At 38.5% G+C, this 19,120-nt stretch overlaps 1 protein-coding gene across 1 annotated transcript in view; it reads right to left on the bottom strand.

Moving 5' to 3' along the window:
- Window positions 1–19,120, bottom strand: part of LOC149069376 (Na(+)/H(+) exchanger protein 2-like) — a 48,134-nt gene that overhangs the window by 23,684 nt on the left and 5,330 nt on the right. The window contains exons 2-5 of the mRNA XM_089249222.1: window positions 9,808–10,268; window positions 9,450–9,706; window positions 4,422–4,639; window positions 3,375–3,577 (exon numbers count right to left, since the gene is read on the bottom strand). Of these exons, the coding sequence (XP_089105348.1) occupies window positions 3,375–3,577; window positions 4,422–4,639; window positions 9,450–9,706; window positions 9,808–10,268 (1,139 nt within the window). The remainder of the gene's footprint in view (window positions 1–3,374; window positions 3,578–4,421; window positions 4,640–9,449; window positions 9,707–9,807; window positions 10,269–19,120) is intronic.

The raw sequence follows: 19,120 nt of genomic DNA on the forward strand, positions 1-19,120 counted from the left end.
GAAACGACGCTGCCACAAGAGAACGGTTTACGGAAATTTCGCCTGCCCTGACCGTGTGAGTGACCAAGTGAGTGAGTAGGACATTTCAGTCCGACTTCGACATTTCACCCCCTTAAATATACTGAGTGGGCTGCGAGTGAGTTATACATTTTAATACAGTGTGAAACTGCATAACTTTTTAATATAGTGAAATCACGACACTGTTTTACGATGTCATACGATGACTTACTTGGTAACTAATACGATTGCTTGCACACATATACAGTCACTCGCACATTCACTTGGTCACGGTCGCTCGCTCGCTCACTCATACAGTCACTCACTTGATCGTTTATATGGTTATTCACTCATAGTCACTCATATTCTCACATATGGACACTCACTTGCCCGCTCACACGGTGACTCACTCACTTATATGGTTACTCACACGGTTACTCACACACTCATTCACTCACTTGGTCAGCCCCGTTTACATGTGCAATATTGCGATAGGACTAGTAGTTCTAGCACCCGCTTGATGATTTTTTCCCTCGTAGGGAAAGAAATGGGGAACAGGAATTGTCCCTTTTTTATTGGGGACCCTTGAGGAGTGGAACCTCTTTTCCTATAATCCTTTGTGGGAGAATTGAACCGTCCGACCCACGTGACCTCTGACGATGTCTGAAAAATGGGGTTGAAACAACGGCGTTGGGTTTCAGTGCCGGCCCATGTAAACGGGTTATGGTGAAAATCCTTGAAGCCCGTTTAAAATGCACTTTTTCCATTTCTCATGTAAACGGGGCTAAAATGAAGAGGACGACACCCAACCATCCTCGGAGCAAAAAAGTTTTCAATTGAGTGTCTTCCTCACAATCCTTCTCTGAAGACGAATCTTTCAGATCCGACACCCCAATCAATGAGGGGGTGGGTCTTCATTTGGAGGGGCCACAAATTTTAGGAATGAGTGATCAAAAAAATTCGTAGAATCTGCCTAGAGAGGGAGTGACCTAAAGAAAGACCAAGAAAGTGTTAAAGTATGTTAGTGACCAAAACAGTGTTAAAGCATGTTAGTGACCAAAACAGTGTTAAAGCATGTTAGTGACCAGAAATCGAGGGACCAGGATGATGAGCGACCGAAAGAGTGCGCAAGAATGTGAGTGACCAAAACAGTGACCCGTAGAGTTAGAGACCAGACCAGTGAGGGACCAGAAGTGTGACCTGGAGAGTGTGTAAGCATAGAAATGACCTATATAGAGTGGATAAGCATTTTAGTGGCCTAGGAACCAAGTCAGTGAACGAGCAAAAGAATGACCTAGAGCGTGTGCAAGTGAATGGCCAAAACAGTGAGCAAGCATGTGAACAAGCGAAAGAGTGACTTGGAAAATGACCAGATTAGTGAGCAACCAAAAGAGTGAACAAGTGTGAGTGTGAGCATCGGAGAAACCTGAAGAGTAACCAAAAAATGACCAAGAAAGTGTTAAAGCATGGGAGTGACCAAGAAATTGTTCAAGCATGGGAGTGACCAAGAAATTGTTCAAGCAGACTTGGAGATAGAGGAGTATTGCCGGGGGCGGGGCTAAGCGGCCAGGACAGAAAAGGAATGAGTGAGCGGTCAAGTCAAGTAAATTAGACTAGAATGGGAGAAGGGCGGCAAAACCGTAAATCCGTCTCTAGAGTTATTACAGAGAACGAGTGCACAGCTACGCTACCCGAGATTGATGAGAGTTTGGTCATTTATTTTATGACTGAATTTTTTTTTACGTTCCCTCCCTCTTTTGCCCGTCCATCCCCCCCCCCCCCCCAATTCGCAGACCCAGAAATTGACTTCTCGTGACCAATTCTGCTGATCAAATAGATCCTCGCAACAATGATACAACCTTCTCGTGGCATGATAAATATTCAGAACAGCCATCTCTAATCTGTTGCCCGCGAAGCACAATAGACCATATCCAAGAATGATAGTGCTTTTTCAAGTTCTCGCGACCGACCTTCTACTAAGAAGAAGAAAAAAACGCATTCAACAATTCGCGTTGTGGTGGGCGTAGTTTAAGCCCCAGGGGTTTCATAACGTAAAAGCTTTCGCGGAACCCTTTATGGATACATCGCGGCTCCTAGGGGCATCGGCAACCTTTGTCAGGAACGTCACGGCGAGCTGGGGATATTGATTTGTGTTCCTATTTATGCTTTGAAGTGATTTTCTTATATGGGAAAATATCAAACTATTCTGAGCAGCCCCCACCCCCCAGTTGCGGTCCTGTTCTTGCCTGCCCTGTTCAATGAGCTTTCTTCTTGTGGGGGGGGGGGGGTTATTCATGGCCGTCTCAACATTATGGGTGACCCATGATAAGTACCTTGGGCAAAGTGATGTTCTGTGGCCACATACTTAGCTGAAAGTAACTGCTTACATATTTACATCTACTTACACTCGAAAATCTACTCGAGGTCGGGAGAAAAAACTACTGCAATTACTGTTTTCGCTGTTGTTTGGTCATTCAAATTGGTCCGAACTTTTTAAAATATGTACCACTTTTTCGTCAAAATGCAAAATAAAGAACAGCATCTGTAACAAGAATTTCCGTATTTTTACGAGGTTTCCCAAAACATTTTAGGGATCCGCAGCGTTTGATTCTGCGGAACCCTAAAAAGATCAAATGCAAGTTCAAGACGCAAAAGTTTTCTTCTCCCTAATCGGTGACTAGCAATGAATCAACAAGTCCTCAATTAGTGTGATAATGTCTTTACTTATCAGTGGTATCAGTTACGAAGTTGAATATAGAAAGAACATTGAGGAATTTACAGGTTTTAGAAGGTCCGTTTGTGCTTTATTTCCCGAATGAATGTCAAGTTTAGTTGCGGCATTTTTCTTAAAGTAGTAATCATGCCCCCCCCCCCCTTCCCAGTAACTCTTGGCGATTCTAATTGGATGTGCCAAAGGAGAAGACATCTTTATTCCACGTATCCCAATTATCACCGAAGAAATGCCATTCACTTTCAAGCGATTACAGTTCCCGATTTGTTTAGCTTTTGCCATGACAATCAACAAAGCGCAAGGCCAGTTGTTAGTAGTGGCAGGTATCAACCTACTTGAGCCCTGATTTTCACACGGACACCTTTTCGTCACCTGTTCGCGTGTTGGTAATCCCAAAAATTTGTACATCTACACACCACATGGAAAAATAAAAAATATTGTGTATCCACAAGCGATTCCTGAAGTTTTTAATTAAAATATTAAAAAAAAAAAGTAATTTTTTCTTACTTGATGCATAAATGTTTTTTGATTAAGAAATAATTAATAAGCTATACATATATACATTTTTTACGGGGCGGGCAACGTCGCCGGGTATCAGCTAGTCAATTATAAAAATAGGCAAAAAAAAGAAGATAAATTTCTTCACCTGCAGGAACACGGTGAAAAAGACTAGAGCGATGATGGTCGTGACCATGATGTTTTTCGTAGGAATGATCTTTTCGGATACGATGAGCACCAGGGCGAAAGCTACGGCCCCTCTCAAACCACCGTAAGCCATAATAAACTGCTCTACTTTGTTGATACGGTGAAGACGAAATCGGTTCGCTAATCCGGTCAGAGCCAGCACACCTGAAAAACACACACTAATGTATGTAAAATACCGTAAAGGCACGTCTACATAGGCTTATTACTCGCTTTAACTTTTGTTCGCCGTGCTTTTGCTTCCCCTTCCTTTTTTTTCTTTTCTTCTTTCCCCAATCCCCACGCACAACCCTGTTCTGACCTCAGCCTTGGCTATACGAAATTAAAGAGACGCAACGCAAGCAAGCTCCTTTGTTGAATCCATCGTCGTCGGGTCCTCCCAAGTTTGACGTTCGTCTACTGCGCGTTGTTTGGCTCGTGATGAAATATTTTGTGGCAACTGATTTTTAATGTGGAATCTGTGAAGACAACGCATAGCGCGCACACAGGCTGTCCCAAATTGTCTGCACAGCGGATATCTCTGTAACCTTGACTTTACAAACATACTTTGAATTATAAAAAAGTTTCAAATGACACGCAGTTACTTAAAATCTGAAAATTTATTTTAGATTTTATTATTATTTATTTATAATGTTCTGGAATGCTTGTTATGATTAATGCTGCCATCTGCCACCAGTTTTTCTAACTATGACGTATGAGATGTCCAAAGCACAAGGGGTTATAATAATAATGCTAAGTCTATGTGTTTTATACCCCTTGTGATCTAAATCCCCGGCGTAAAGTTATGACTGCGTTTCATCGCTCAATGAAAAAGCCAAGATTCGATAATTCTCGAGACAAGTTTCACCCCCCCCCCCCCCCCCCCGTCGAACATCAAACCCCCACTTCTCAAGAAAGGAAAAAAAAAAGATAATTAGATTGTGCGCCAACTCGCCAACTGAGTTTGTGTACGAACGTCTCGAATAGAATTCTATGAACACGTTTTGCTTACCTAAAGCCCTGTAGATGGTACAAAACAGCAGAGTCATGAGCACGAACCACGTGTTCCACTCGTGGCTGTCGTTGACTGTCGACACCCCCAGGAAGAGGAAGATGATCGTCTCGGAACAACTGGATAACATCTTCATAGCGTACTTGACTGTGACGTGGCTCTTGTAAGAGATGTTCTCCTCCACATAGTTTTTCATCGTCATGCCGCAAAAAGTCAATCTAGAAAAGCCAAATGTAAACAAACAGTAACCAAAAACTCATTTTTATTCGAGACATACGCATAAGTGCCCAGAAGTTCGGCAAATTCCCACTCTTTGTCCAACCCTGCATTTCCATCGATTCCAGTGCGCTCAATCCGTGGTCCGCGGAACACTGATGTTCCGTGAAGCCACTTCAAGTGGGAAAAAAAAATCTAATACAAAATTAAAAATTGTTGCAAAAGAAAAATCACCGGATTTATGATCAGCAAACGCGTGGCAATTTATTTTTTAAGTTATATGTGGTATTGTAAACTTGATGCGCCTTGATTCACGCATGCTTAACCCATAGCAAGTGGGCCAAATGTGGCCCGCGACTTCAAATCTAATTTTGTTAAAATTAAGCGACAAATTTCCCGATCACTAAAATTATCCGTGGTGCAGTTCGCGATCATTGAAGTGGGCCACGGCACATTTCCAGATCATTTGAGTGACCCGCGGTAAATTTCCAGATCACTTAAGTTGTCCGTGATACGTTTTCAAACCAATGAAGATAACTGTCAGAGAAAAGATTCATTTGCTGGCGTCCGAGAGGGTAGAACTGACACCATAGGGCCTAGCTTGCTTTAAAGCATTCTGGAGAAGGAACCTACGGTTCTATCTCCACGATGTGTTTAAAGCTTATGTTCTAAAGTGAGTGTTCCGCGCATAAAGATGTCCCGAGTTTAGTGTTCCCCCGACTTCAAAAAGATTGAGAATCAATGCTCTTTAATATTAAGTAGAGTGGTGTTTCCCAGATCGATAAGAGAATAAGAAGATACTAAGTCCACTCGTTTACTGCACCAGCCATGAAGTTGTTATGGGGATAATATAGTCCACCGATCACGAGAAGAACATCGCCTACGTCACGTCGGGCGATTCTATTATTTCCTTTTAGGTAAAGCAACTGCCCATCGAGAATAGCGCATAGTTACGGCGCTTTCAAGTTTGGCGTCTTTAGCGCTATTTTGGCCTTCTAGAAATTTCACTAAAAGCGCCACGACAGTGCTCTCGATAACGTCGTCATCGCAGTGTTTTTGTTACGTAAACACCGGCTGTTCGACAGTGTCGTCTTAAGGCATTGTCGCATTAGATTGACAAAAATAAGATCTGGTTGAAATTTTCCAGAATTTACGTGGTAGGGCCTCAGAAAAATCACTTGCCCCGGGAAAGCCCTTGATGCTCTTAAGACGGCCCGGCTGCTCGAGCACTTACAGCACATTTTATTTTAATACAAAAAAAATATATTTTTATCACGCAGAAGGGATCGAAAACTCCAGCCTTTTTTTCAATAATCAGTTCCATGCATCAAGCTGAAGCCGAACACTACTCGTATAAAACATTTTCGACCATGGCTCCCAGAAGGATGGGGCTGACAAATCCAAAACCCAGGAGAATTCTTAGTTTCCCGATCTTGAAGTGCCGAGGGAAGATCGCCATGCCTAACAATTTATTGAAAAGTTCCACTGACATCAATATGCCGCTTAACCAAACTGGTACTGTTGTCTAGGGCTGGTGCTCGTTCGTTGTTCAGCTTATTGACAATAAGTAGTACTTCCAGTGCGGTGACTGGTTCACCATTTCCAAATGAAACTAGCGGTCGCGGCATTAATGGAATGATGTTCGATGGGTCAGGATAGATCATTGCCAGTTGGGCTTCTGCGGTCTCTAATATAGTCATGCTATGACCTTCATCGTTGTTCACCAACATCTGTGGTGGGATTCTCCTGGCTTTAAAAATCGACCTATATGCATTTCCGTATGGTTTTGTCTCATTAGCGCAGAATCAGGTTCATCCAGCATTTTCCGTTCTTCTTACTTCACGAAAATATAGATCCCTTGCCTTCTTATAGATAGACTGAGCTACATCTTTGTTTTCAGCTGGGGCTTTGACAAACTTGCGTTGCGAGGCACGAACTCTTTTCTTTTTAACAGTCAGTTCAATTTGTTCACCATGTTGGCAATTTTTTGCGTTTAGGTGGTGCGTAGCCTAATATTTCCTCACCAATATTGCAGGCATAAACGAGTCCACTTCTTTGTTAATAGCGTCCTCGGTGCTGGCCACTTGTATTTGTATTTGCCGCTGAAGTGCAGCGAAAGTCTGTGCTGTCACCGCTGCGAATTTTTTTAAGTGCCGTGTTGTAGTTCGCAGATATCGCTGGCCCAAACCATCTCTCATTTGGCAAAGCTCCATGTAAATATATTTATGAGAACTACTACATTCCTCATCCAAGATGGTCCAGGTGATATTCTCAAACAACTCGCCGGAGGTAGTAAATATCAGGTCTGGTCAACCTCTCGCTTCGTTCTATTCGTACGTGGATAGGTGGATTTCTGTTTGTATTGCACAGAAATAAATTATGGCCGTCAAAGAACTCTCGCAATGCACGTCCTCTTGAATCAGTCTTTTTGTAGCCCCAGTGTGTGGAGTGACAATTTACGTCTGTGCAGAAAATCTTGTCAGTGTCCACTGATCGCCGACAGATGTCTTCCAGCTCCTCCAGCACTCCCTCAATTTCTTCATACGGGGAGGAGTATGCACTAATCAAGATAAGCTCTTGGTCCTCCAAGCTGAGCTGTATCGCTACTAGTTTATCACCAATATGAAATGTTGCGGGTCGCATTGAATGTGATGGGACCAATTGCCACAAAGGCCAAGTTGGTGGCATACCCCATACCACACGCTTACGGCCGGCACCAAGGTTCTTGAATCATCAGGAGATCTATTTCATGATTCGCGCATACTTGATCAAATGCTTCATGCAGTCCATATTTAGCTGGAGGACGCGATAAAGTCTCCTTTGCTCTGCACTTGACATACTTCTATTTCTATCTGCGCTTGTTCTGGATCAGTTGAACTGTTTGCAGATCCTGGTTAATGGGGTAGCTAGTGCAGTCTTGGCTCCCAGGTCTGTGTGCAATATGATACGCCGTGCCGTGAGCCATGTTTACCAAGACACAGTAATGCAAGATTGGCATGGACGTTATAGCTCTCCTATCTTTTTGTGTGTGTCGTCTCAGTCCTTCATGAAACATTCTGTCGCTTATTGCCAAGCTATTACTGCTGCTCCAATGAGCAGCCATACGATAGTTTTGTTGTTAGGATCGTCGATTCCATCATTCCTGCCAACGATTATAGTTGTGTTGCGCATATCGGATTGGAGCATTATACCCAGACCTATATTTCTGTCGTCTGTTATCGTATCTGTAACGAACAGGATGGTTCTGGAAGCGACGACAGCCATCTCGTGCAGGTCTTGTATAATTTGCTTCATAATACTTGTAAGAAGCCTGTGTTGGAGGATAACCATGCCAAAATTCCTTTCTACGGCGAGGTCTCGTCGCTGAGCTTCGCTTGTCCGTCGCTTTGTTGTTCCACAGGTAACACACACACACAAATCCGTTGGCCATTGTACCGAAAGAGAATCCATGTTTGACCGACGCGATGCCAGAAGCGTATTTACCAGGAAGCTTAGCGGACCCAGGGCGGTAAATTTAAAGATTGATTAGTCAATTAGTTGAATGGAAAAAAGGCGGCTAAATTCATACTTCCCAAAGGATGCCTCTGCGTAGAGAGCGAGGTGCTACGTCAGTGAGTGACCTAAATATGTGCTACAGAGTTTGCATGCATGTGAGTGATCAAAATTGTGATCTGCATAACGAGAAATCATGTCGGTGAATGACCAGAAAAGTGACCTAGAGAATTTGCAAGCGTGTGAGTGGCCTAGAGAGCAAGATACCTGATCAGTGAAAGAACAGAAGAGTGACCTAGAGAATCTGCAAGCATGCGAGTGATCAAAACAAAGTGCAAGCATGTGAATGATCGAAAGAATGATCAAGAGAGCAAGGGACCAAGTCAGTGGTTGATCTGAACAGCGATCAAGAAAATGGGCCAACCACGTGAGTGTCTGGAAAACAGGGTTGGGAGCTAAGCGGGCAACACCTCATCATGACAAATTTGAGGAACGAGGTCCAGAAAATTCGACTAGAACGGGAGAGGGGGTGGCAAAATCAGTGTAGCCCACAGGTGGAAAAACCGTAAGGTCGGTCGTCCGCTGGAAGCGACAATACGCGCCAAACTACGCGAGCGACGACAACAATCACTGAGTCAGACGACAAGGGGCGCCCACTGAGTGTGACTCTTACATGCTATTCGGTTCATCACCGCTCTCCGTGCAAACGAGTGCGTTCGTGAAGGAAATATTGAAAAACTAAAATTTTTGAGAAATGGATCCAGAAGACCTGTATTCATCAAGCCCATACTTATATAATGAGACTTTGACACAAACTCGGCGAAGACGATCTCGCGTTGGGAATAAATAAATAATATTTACAATCGAGATTACTACTTGCCATCACAATCCATGAGTGGCAATTACCCACTTTACAGCTTCCATGTTCACGCAGGAAAGGAGGGAGAGAGAAAACATAACATAATTTATTTGTTCCCAGTCAATTACGATACAAATTTGAGTATACAATTAAATTACATATTTTGCAATATTTGAAAGAGAATGCAAAGAGAAAAAAAAATATTTGAATGAACACGGTAAAACAGTTGATTCAGAAAAACGGAATGAGAGGAAGGCACGGTAAAAAAATAAACAACCTCACCGCTTCTGCCCTGCGCAGAGCCAACTAGTCGACCCCGAATTTTTTGGATCTGCCGGTCGTCTGCTGTTGTCGGCCCTGAAAATCCGTTTTTTTATACAACGGACTTTTACTGTATAACGACGACAATATGGGAGAGGAAAATAGATAAGTGAAATTGTTAATATCCAAAGGTTACGTACGACAGAATTCCGGAAAAGTGGAAAAGCTCCGCACTCATATACGACAAATAGGACATGACGAAAACGAAGAGAGGTTCGATGACCCTTACGTGGTGAGTGAATCGTGAAACGAACGCTGCCAACAGGCCCCAGAATATGCCCATCACTGTGCCGCCAAAGGCGACCACGAAGAAAGACGCGGCTCCTGTCAGGTAGTCGACCGCTATGATGTTCTCGGGTCCCATCTCGGCGTAGTTCTCGAACATGTGGTACAGCACCTGGCAGTGAAAAGAAAAACGAAGAGTTGGAGAGAGGTAAGAGGATGTTCTAATTATTCATTTTGTTCTGCTCGCGAAATCGAGATACTGTTCATACTTACCACGGTTACCGCGTCGTTCAGCAGAGATTCTCCGAACACCAGTATGTACAGGACTTCGTTGACGTGTATCTCCTCGAAGACGGCGAGCACGGCTATCGGATCGACGGCGCAAGCGATGGAGCCGAACAGCAGAGTGTCGAGTAGAGGCATGTCGACGCCGTAGAGGCCCGTGAGCCCGACTGCCCAGAGCGATATACCCACCGACAGAGCGTTGAACACGGTTCCAACAACGGCGAAAAGCAGTATGGTGACGAGGTTGTCGAAGAAAGGTCGGTTCGGCATGAAATAGCCGGCGTCCAGCACGATCGGGGGTAACATGTACAGGAAGAAGATGTTCGGAGTAAGGGGTCCCACGTTGCTCAGTCCGGCGTAGAACAGCAACAACCCGATTAGAACTCCCACTACGATCAGTAGACAACTCTCTGGGCATATCAGCGAGATCTTTGGCGTCACATGGAAACCTATGCAATGACAGAGAGAGAGAGAGTTAGTCATTACCCCCGATACACAGGATGCATAGCAAACGGGAGGGCGGCATTTTACTGGCAAACCGTTGATCCTAGAGGTATACTTACAATTAGAAAAAGTAGTAAAACAAAATTTTAATTTTAATAAATAAGAAACGGTTAAAATGAATTGCGGATAAAACGGTTTATCCGCATTTAGAGATGTTTTTCCCCCACCTTTCCTCCGTTTTTCGAATTTGAATATCTCAGTGAATATTGCACTTAGAGGCACGGATTTCTTGGCATCAGGAGAGACAGGACAACAACTTTCTAATCGGGTTTTTGATCAAACGGGGCGACTGTATAAAAAGTTAATTTTCTTTATTTTAATAACTAAACATCCCCTTGAAGCATGAATGACTTATCTGAGCACTACACGTTATTTGGAAACTTTTTTCTAATTGGAAGTGTACCTCTAGGATCAACGGTTCCCCGTTGGCTATGCATACTGTATATACAGTCGAATATCGTTTAAATCGTTTTAAGGTATTATTAGCGATTATTATTCGTTAGCAGGTATTTATTGTGTATTTGTTTTAATACCAATATTTATTTTTATTTCTCACTAGCTATAATACCCAGTGATGCACGGATTTTCTTCAATTATTTTTCAGTTACCGAGTTTTCTTCAAGATTGAAAAAGTGACAAACCACTATATAGGAAAGAATTATTATACATAATACTGGCAGCACATTAAAGAAGTGACAAATCATTGTTAAGGCATATGCATGTCTGAATAGCATTGCTAGGGAACCACGGTAACCAAAGTAAACATTCTGAAAGTAGTTGTTGAGGCCGAGAAACAATTGTTGCCCGCCAGTTTTTCTGCCCATTTCGGTTATTTGCCCATCTCTGACAAACTTTTCAAGTAGCCTACCGTTTAAGTCGGATCCCATTTGGTATTTATGCAAAATTTGGCGACGATAGATCTAAAATTGTAGATTTGTATGCACAGGAAACTGTAATTAAAAGCGCACACCGAGTTCCAACACAAAACAATCAAAAACCCAAGTCGAATATTGTGAGATTTCAGAGTGAGATCAAAAACCATCTGGATCCAGCAAGATAGAGGACAAAACAGTTTAACAGAAGACAAAATCAATTCTAATTTCAAAGACAATAGAATTTACGTCAACGAGCATCTACCAATAGAAAACAAGACGCTATTTTTTCATGATCAGACAATTTAAAAATACAGATTATTATAAATTTGAGCGGTTAAAAAGAAGGAAATTTTTCCTCTGAAAAAGATGAAAATTCAAGAATATTGAGAATGAAAGATCATCAGCAACTACATAAACTAGATACGAACATAAATGGAAATTGATATCGATTAATTAATTACACAAAACCAACAATCATTGGGGGAAATTGGAGAAGTTCCAAATTTTTTCAAAAGACCCACTAATACAAATAAAACACCTAACATTTTTAATACTTAACAAGCTTAAGAGAAAATTTTAATTTAATAAACTTCAAAGTTTTTTTAAAGTCTTTGAACGTATCAATGGGCTTCATTTGTCTGAATGAAATATGGATAGAAAAACAGATGAATTATTCAATTATTATATTTCAGATAATATAAATGACTATATTACTGTTACGTAAACTGTAGAACCTATAATAGATCTAGAGGGATTATTACACATATAAGCAGATCAGTTAGATCAATATAAAGACACTACAATTTTCAAACAGCAGAAGAACTTTGCATTTTTCTCCCTGATAATGAATTAGAAATTTTACAAATATATAGATAAATTTTTATACCATATCACAATTTAATGATGAATTGGAGTTATACGTGTTAAATTCGAAAAGTAATAGTATTCGTAATATTATGATATTATGTAATATTATGATATGCTGAAGACATTGAAACATCAAAATATCTCGATATAATGTGTTAAATGGATTTCATCCATTACATGAAAACATAACTAGGGAGGAAGTGGAATTAAAATATTGTTACGACATGAGAACGATAGATAGCACATATATTTTTTATTTCTGTGACGACAGTTGCTACTTGTTTCGACTTGGACTTGCGCTGAGGGAAAGGAAACTGGCCTGGTCAACACCTACTGCTTTAGAAAGTATTGGCCTGGTGCGATTGGAGAGGATTTCCTCCTCCCCGTATAGAGCTGCCACTTTCTAGGAACTACGAGAACTCTAGAAATTTCTCTGAGCCTACAAAAAGCGATATTAGGACGACAGCAGAGAGACACTCTATGAAAAATCAGTTGTGATTGAACTTCGCGAGAAAGTAGTTCGCTCTCTGACTAACTTGTAAATACGTGTAAATTGCTGTTCTGTAAATAAATCTGTGTTTGTCCGTCGAACCGCTTCTTGTTCTGCAATCTCGAAATCTTTTGCAAATTATCCGGAACAATATGCATTAAGAGACCATGCTTTTTATAGAACCAAACAATCAACTATACAAGAATTCACAGTTTATAAAACTCAACGTTCCATCAACTTTTTGGAAAAAGAACATAAAAATCGCAACAGAACAAACAAACTGATAACGGTAATAAACTATGAAAGATTTGAAATATTCATTTCGAATTTGAACTTAAAAACTGTCTCTCAGCAAAGAGTAATATTCAAAATATGTATAAACTGTTCATGGATGTGATAACGTTGAACTCGAAGCTATATGGTCTAAAACAGTTTAAAAAAACCAAGAAAAAATGGATTACCAAGGAAATTAGATAGAATAAAAACAACAAAGAAAAATTATGCAGAAGTTATCCAAATATAATCTCCTTTGCAACAGAATATAAGAACTATGACCGAGAATTGAAAATGCATTAATGTAACCGTTTTAAACAAAAGTGTGTAAAGAATAACGTATTGTCAGAATTTTTCAATGTGCTTCAGAAATGGCTGAAAGATTCAATGTGGATTTCACAAACAAAAATTTGGAAGATACAGAAGAAAATGAAATGACTATTATTGTACAACACAAGCAAATAATAATAACTCAATTAATTCCATGTTCTATTTATTTTAAAACCAGTGATGAAATAATGACGGAAGTAATCAAAGAAATAAAAGAAAATAAATCAAGTGTATATGATAAAATTACCACTAAAATGATCAAAATTTTTTCAACCTATCATTTAGATGTAGCAAAAAATCTCATAAATTGATCAATATCGAATAGATTTTTTTTTACCCTGAACTCAAATATTCCCTGGTACACCTTATTTATGAAAAAGGAGATAAAACTGATTTAATAAATCACAGACCGATTTCTATTCTATCTGTTTTTTTCAAAGATTATAGAAAAATGTATAAAGAACAACTGCTCACAATTTTTTAAATCACAAAATTTTTTTAGCATCCAATCAATACGGATTCTAAAATAAGAAAAAATGCAGAAATGGTTGCAATAGATTTATGCAATCGGTTAAATAACGGATAAAACCTAAACAAATATTCAATATAACCATATTCTTAGATTTAAAAAGAGCTTTTGATTACGTTGACCTAAATATTCTAACTAAGAAACTTTACTCAGCTGGCATACGTGGCAATATATTGAAATGATTCGAAACACATTATTATAAAAGACATCAAGCCGTTGAAATAAATGAAAAAATTAATACATTTTTGGAAATAAAAATAGGTATACAACAAGGAGCAGTTCTAGGATCTGTAATTCCTCATTCACATAAACGAATTATGCAAACTTAAAATAAATGGAAACTTAATATCTTTTGCCGACGATACAGTTCTCTATGTAGAAGAAACGGAAATAGTAGCAAGTTTATTAAAAAAGGTAAAAGAGATCTTTTCATAATAAATAGTTGGGTAGGTTGAAACAAATTGAAACTAAATATTTAGAAAACTAAATGTATTCGCTTAAAAACAAAGAATACAAATGATTTTGATATAACATACATATAAAAATTCATAACCATTCCCCCTTAGTCAAATCATATCACACTGTAACTGCCAAGAAGACTATAATAAGAAGAATAACACAGGATGCCCTCAAATGAAATTTACATTCTGAAAAAATGACTAAAATGATTCGCACTTTCATGGCAGTATTAATACAGACTAAAAAATGCAATAGATGAAGATTTCTTTTAGAAATATATTTTATGCATAGATATACTCAATTGTAACATGGAATCTGTACTTGGGGAGGTGCATATACTATACTAACGTAAATAAATTAGATACATACCAGCGTTTCTCAACCTATGGTCCGTAGACCAGAGGTGGTGTATGACGATGGCAAAGGTGGTCCTGATGAAATTATTCATCCATTTGACAATAAGTATCCATATGGGTTCAAATAAAATAATACCTTCAAACTTTGCTTCACCATATATCCTCGAATTTATCCTCGGATATCTAAAAGTTGGGATTTATTGTTTTAAATGCAATTTGCTAGTTACTGCTAAAATTGCTAAAGGGCTGCTGCAAATCGCAGTAAACAAAAATGTATTTCACGAAAAAAATATTCGGATGATCAGATGACCATATTTCATTGAGAAAAATACGGTAGGCTGGGATTTTAAATAATAATCTGTAAAATACGGGACATCGCTAATTGTCATCGAAAAGCATTGCCAAAAGTAGGCACAATCACCGATCAGTAATCAAAATTACCGAAAAATTGCAGAAAAAACGTTAAACCTGTCAAATATGGGGGAGGAATGTTTATAATTTTTGTCATAAAATTATCATAACATAATTTATATTATGAAAACGCTGTGTGTGTCTTACGACTTTAGTTATTATTATAAATTCAAATGGAAGTATCGTTGAAGAAAATGGGGCAAGTTAAAAAAATATAGGAGAGAAAGAAATATAAAATATAGAAGGGGCCCGTCAAATTGTTTCAGGCATTTTACTGGTCCTTGTTTTTAGTAAGGTTGAGAAACACTGATATCTTATATATAAATGTGAAAGTATGTATGTATGTATGTATGTATGTATGTATGTATGTATGTATGCTCCGTCGCCAGATTTTGCATATATACCAAACAGGTCCGGGATTGAACCGTAGGCTACTTTAAAACTTCGTCAGAGCTGGGCAAATGCCCGAAATGGGCAAAAAACTGTCGGGCAACAATGGTTTTGGGGCCTAAACAATCACTTTCGGAACGTTTACTTTGGTTACCGTGGTTTCCAACAATGCGTTTCAGACGTGAATATATGCCTTTACAATGGTTTGTTACACCTTTAATTCTGTTATTATAACAGTTTACTCCTTTATAACTGTTTGTAACTTTTCCAATCCTCCCAGTAATTGAAGAAAACCCGGGAAGAGCGCCGGGTATTTCAGCTAGCCGGAACAAAATCAACTTAAAAATCCTAAAAATTATTCCGGGAGACTCCACATCTTACAAATCGGTTGACACTGTCACAGACACAGCGCAGACAGTGCTGTATCTGTGGATATTGCGGGTGTGCCACCACACAACTTGACCCTCAAAGTCGGAGCACCTGTAATGCTTTTAAGAAATTTGTCGACACCGATACTCTGCAATAGACTCTGCGTGAAGAAATTGCACAATTACATCACTGAAGCAACGATTCTAACTGAATGTGCTGGAGGAGAAGACATCTTTATTCCATGTATCCCAATTATCACTGACGAAATGCCATTCACTTTCAAGCGATTAGTTCCCGATTCATTTAGCTTTTATCATGACAATCAACAAAGCGCAAGGCCAGTTGTTAGTAATGGCAGGTATCAACCTACTTGAGCCCTGTTTTTCACACGGACAGCTTTACGTCGCCTGTTCGCGTGTTGGTAATCCTAAAAGTTTGTGCATCTACACACCAGATGGGAAAACAAAAAATATTGTGTATCCACAAGCAATTGCCTGAAGTTTTTAATTAAAATATTTAAAAATGAAAGTAATTTTTTCTTACTTAATGCAGAAATATTTTGATTAACAAATAATTAATAAGCTATACATATATGAATTTTTTTACGGGGCGGGCAACGTCGCCGGGTATCAGCTAGTCTTATATATAAATGTGAAAGTATGTATGTATGTATGTATGCTCTTTATACAAATCTACAGTTTTAGACCGATCGTCGCCAGATTTTGCATAAATACCAAACAGGACCGGGATTGAGCCGTAGGCTACTTTAAAAGTTCTTCAGAGCTGGGCAAATGCCCGAAATGGGCAAAAAACTGTCGGGCAACAATGGTATTGGGGCCTCAACAATTACTTTCGGAACGTTTACTTTGGTTGCCGTGGTTTCCAACAATGCGTTTCAGACATGTATATATGCCTTTACAATGGGGTTTGTCACACCTTTAATTCTGTTAGTATATGCATATGTATAATAGTTTATGCCTTTATAATGGTTTGCCACATTTTCAATACTCTCAGTAATGAGGGTTTTTGAATAGACGTCATAATCATCATCAGCATCGCTTTGAGGGTCAAGATAAGGGTGATCTTCATAGAAATCAGTGTTAAAATTGCCGCTTTTACTGTAGAAATGCTGAAATTTGGTGGGGTTTCCTGTCACATCAATAATTTTAAAAATTGTATAGAATTCTCGATTTTTGAAATATTGAGTTCGATTAGAGATATACGAAGCCCAGGAGATTAAATACGAAGTAATTATCCGGATCTACTTTTGAGTTGGATATCAATGCAATAACATTGATTTCAACTTTTTATTTATATCTTCTCAAGCATGAAAATTAATGTCTCCGTATTGTCTTTTGATATTCAACTGCATAAATTCACATACAGTTTAGGTTGTTTTAAAATCAATCATTGGTCCGTAAAGTACATCGAAGAAATTCCATAGCTTTAGCAAAGCATTGTAAGCAGAAACAGGCAGAAATTGATAACTTGAAGTTCGGGAGGGGGATCGAAATACCTAGCGCCCCTTTAAAAGGGGGGGGATTTGTTTCTATGTTTTAAATCTAGATCTATGAAGAATCTATGTTCTAAATCTAGATTTGTTTATTTCATGAAGTCTCGCAGGAAGTCGCTATATTGGTCAACTTAGACACGGTTTGCATGTCCCTCAAAGAAAGAGGGAGATATCACTTGATCCAAACAGCCTCATTGAAGAAATCCCGGGCAGCGCCGGGTATTATAGCTAGTATACAATAAAATCAGATTCCTAATAAAAAATAATCCATCTAACCTAAACAGAACTGAGTGCCACGCATTAACCATAAGACAAAACTATTAATTTGTCTTATGGTTTTAATGTTAACTATTGGCATGGCCATATCAGGGATACCCACCTGATATCGCCATGTTTGTACAGAATAATAAAATTTGCAATAGAGCAAAACAAATGAAGAATGGTTGATAAAGAATAAAAATAGATCATCAACCAGACTTGAATAGCAAATGCCAAAAACAAATAAAACGTTATTCAAAAAAAAGTTTTAGTTTACACTGCTCCAAAAGTTGCAATATTTTTAGTTACGCAAAGAGCATCGTTTTCGAAACACTAATACAATAAAAATATTTGTAATAAAAATTATTTTTTTGTCATTTAACAATGCGCATGCATAATCTCAAGAATATGAATATTTTCAAAATATGTATATTTTACACTAATTTGTATATTTATCAATTAATTACCAAAGTGGGAAGATCATACTATGAACTGTATATAATTGTAGTAATTTGAAATTTTTAATGACATTTTTTTTGTGCCATAAAATTTATTGTCTATGCATACATGCGTAAATATATATGTATATTTAATATGTAAATATATTCTGTACATGTAAATAGAATGTTATATATATAGGATGCGTTACCAAAAATAGAAATTTTTTATTTAAAATTATTATAGACCTTCTGTGTGGAAGGACAAGTCCTTTGAAGATGTATGTATACGTTCATTTTTTTTTTGTTTATTTTTTGTGCATTTTTGTCTTATTATTTCTTTCTTATGTACTCTGTTACGTGTTCTGTTCTGTCCAATAAAAAATAAATCGTATTTTAAAATTTAAATTTGCCTCCAAAATGCTCAATGATATTCGAAATCTTTTCAGAATTTCAACAATGTGATGTATTATCGGAAAACTGTTTTTGATATTCGTGTTTTATTAGATCTGAAGACGAGATAAATTGATAGGAATTTTTTTTTTTCAATTGTCTCAAAATAATTCGGGTCAGAAAGGTTTAAATGAATCTACAGTATTAGCTCTTTATAGGCACTTGTAGTTTTTGCCACTCATTACACTGTACGCGATCGCCCGCGTTGGATTTTTTACCTTTATCTTAAAGAATTTCACTCGTCATGAAATTAGGAAACGTTAAATGCAATCTATACATATAAAATAATATGTCCTGACAAACCTATCGTCGAGCCGAAACTGGCTAAAGCTATGAAGAAATTTTGTCAATAGTTTTGTTTTGTAATGCAAAGACATTACAATTGTCATTAACAAGGAAAGGGAGGTGACGTTTTAAAAAAGTTTCGAAAAATTACCTCTGATTCTACCCATTCAAATATTCACAAAACTATAAAAAAATCCAGCGGTATTTTTTTTTCATTGAACAAACACACAAAAAAAATTATAAACGAACACTTTTCGACCCCCAAAGGGATATAAATAACCTTCCATAAGTCGTATTAATAAATTACATAGAAAATTTCCGGGCAACATACAAAGGTATATTTTACTACAATTGCTGCAGGCAAGTCACACCAAATACAGTATATTGCTTTCAAATGCTATACTATAGTCTGATGTGTTACATTACAGATATACAGGGTGATTATAAAAAAACTATCCTGACATGGGCCCCTAACTATCATACCATTCACAGAAACTGAATG

This window comes from Pholcus phalangioides, unplaced genomic scaffold (assembly GCF_987345545.1).
Source record: "Pholcus phalangioides strain wild (caught in Gottingen) unplaced genomic scaffold, Ppha-v1.0 ptg000022l_1, whole genome shotgun sequence".
NCBI classification, from domain to species: domain Eukaryota; kingdom Metazoa; phylum Arthropoda; class Arachnida; order Araneae; family Pholcidae; genus Pholcus; species Pholcus phalangioides.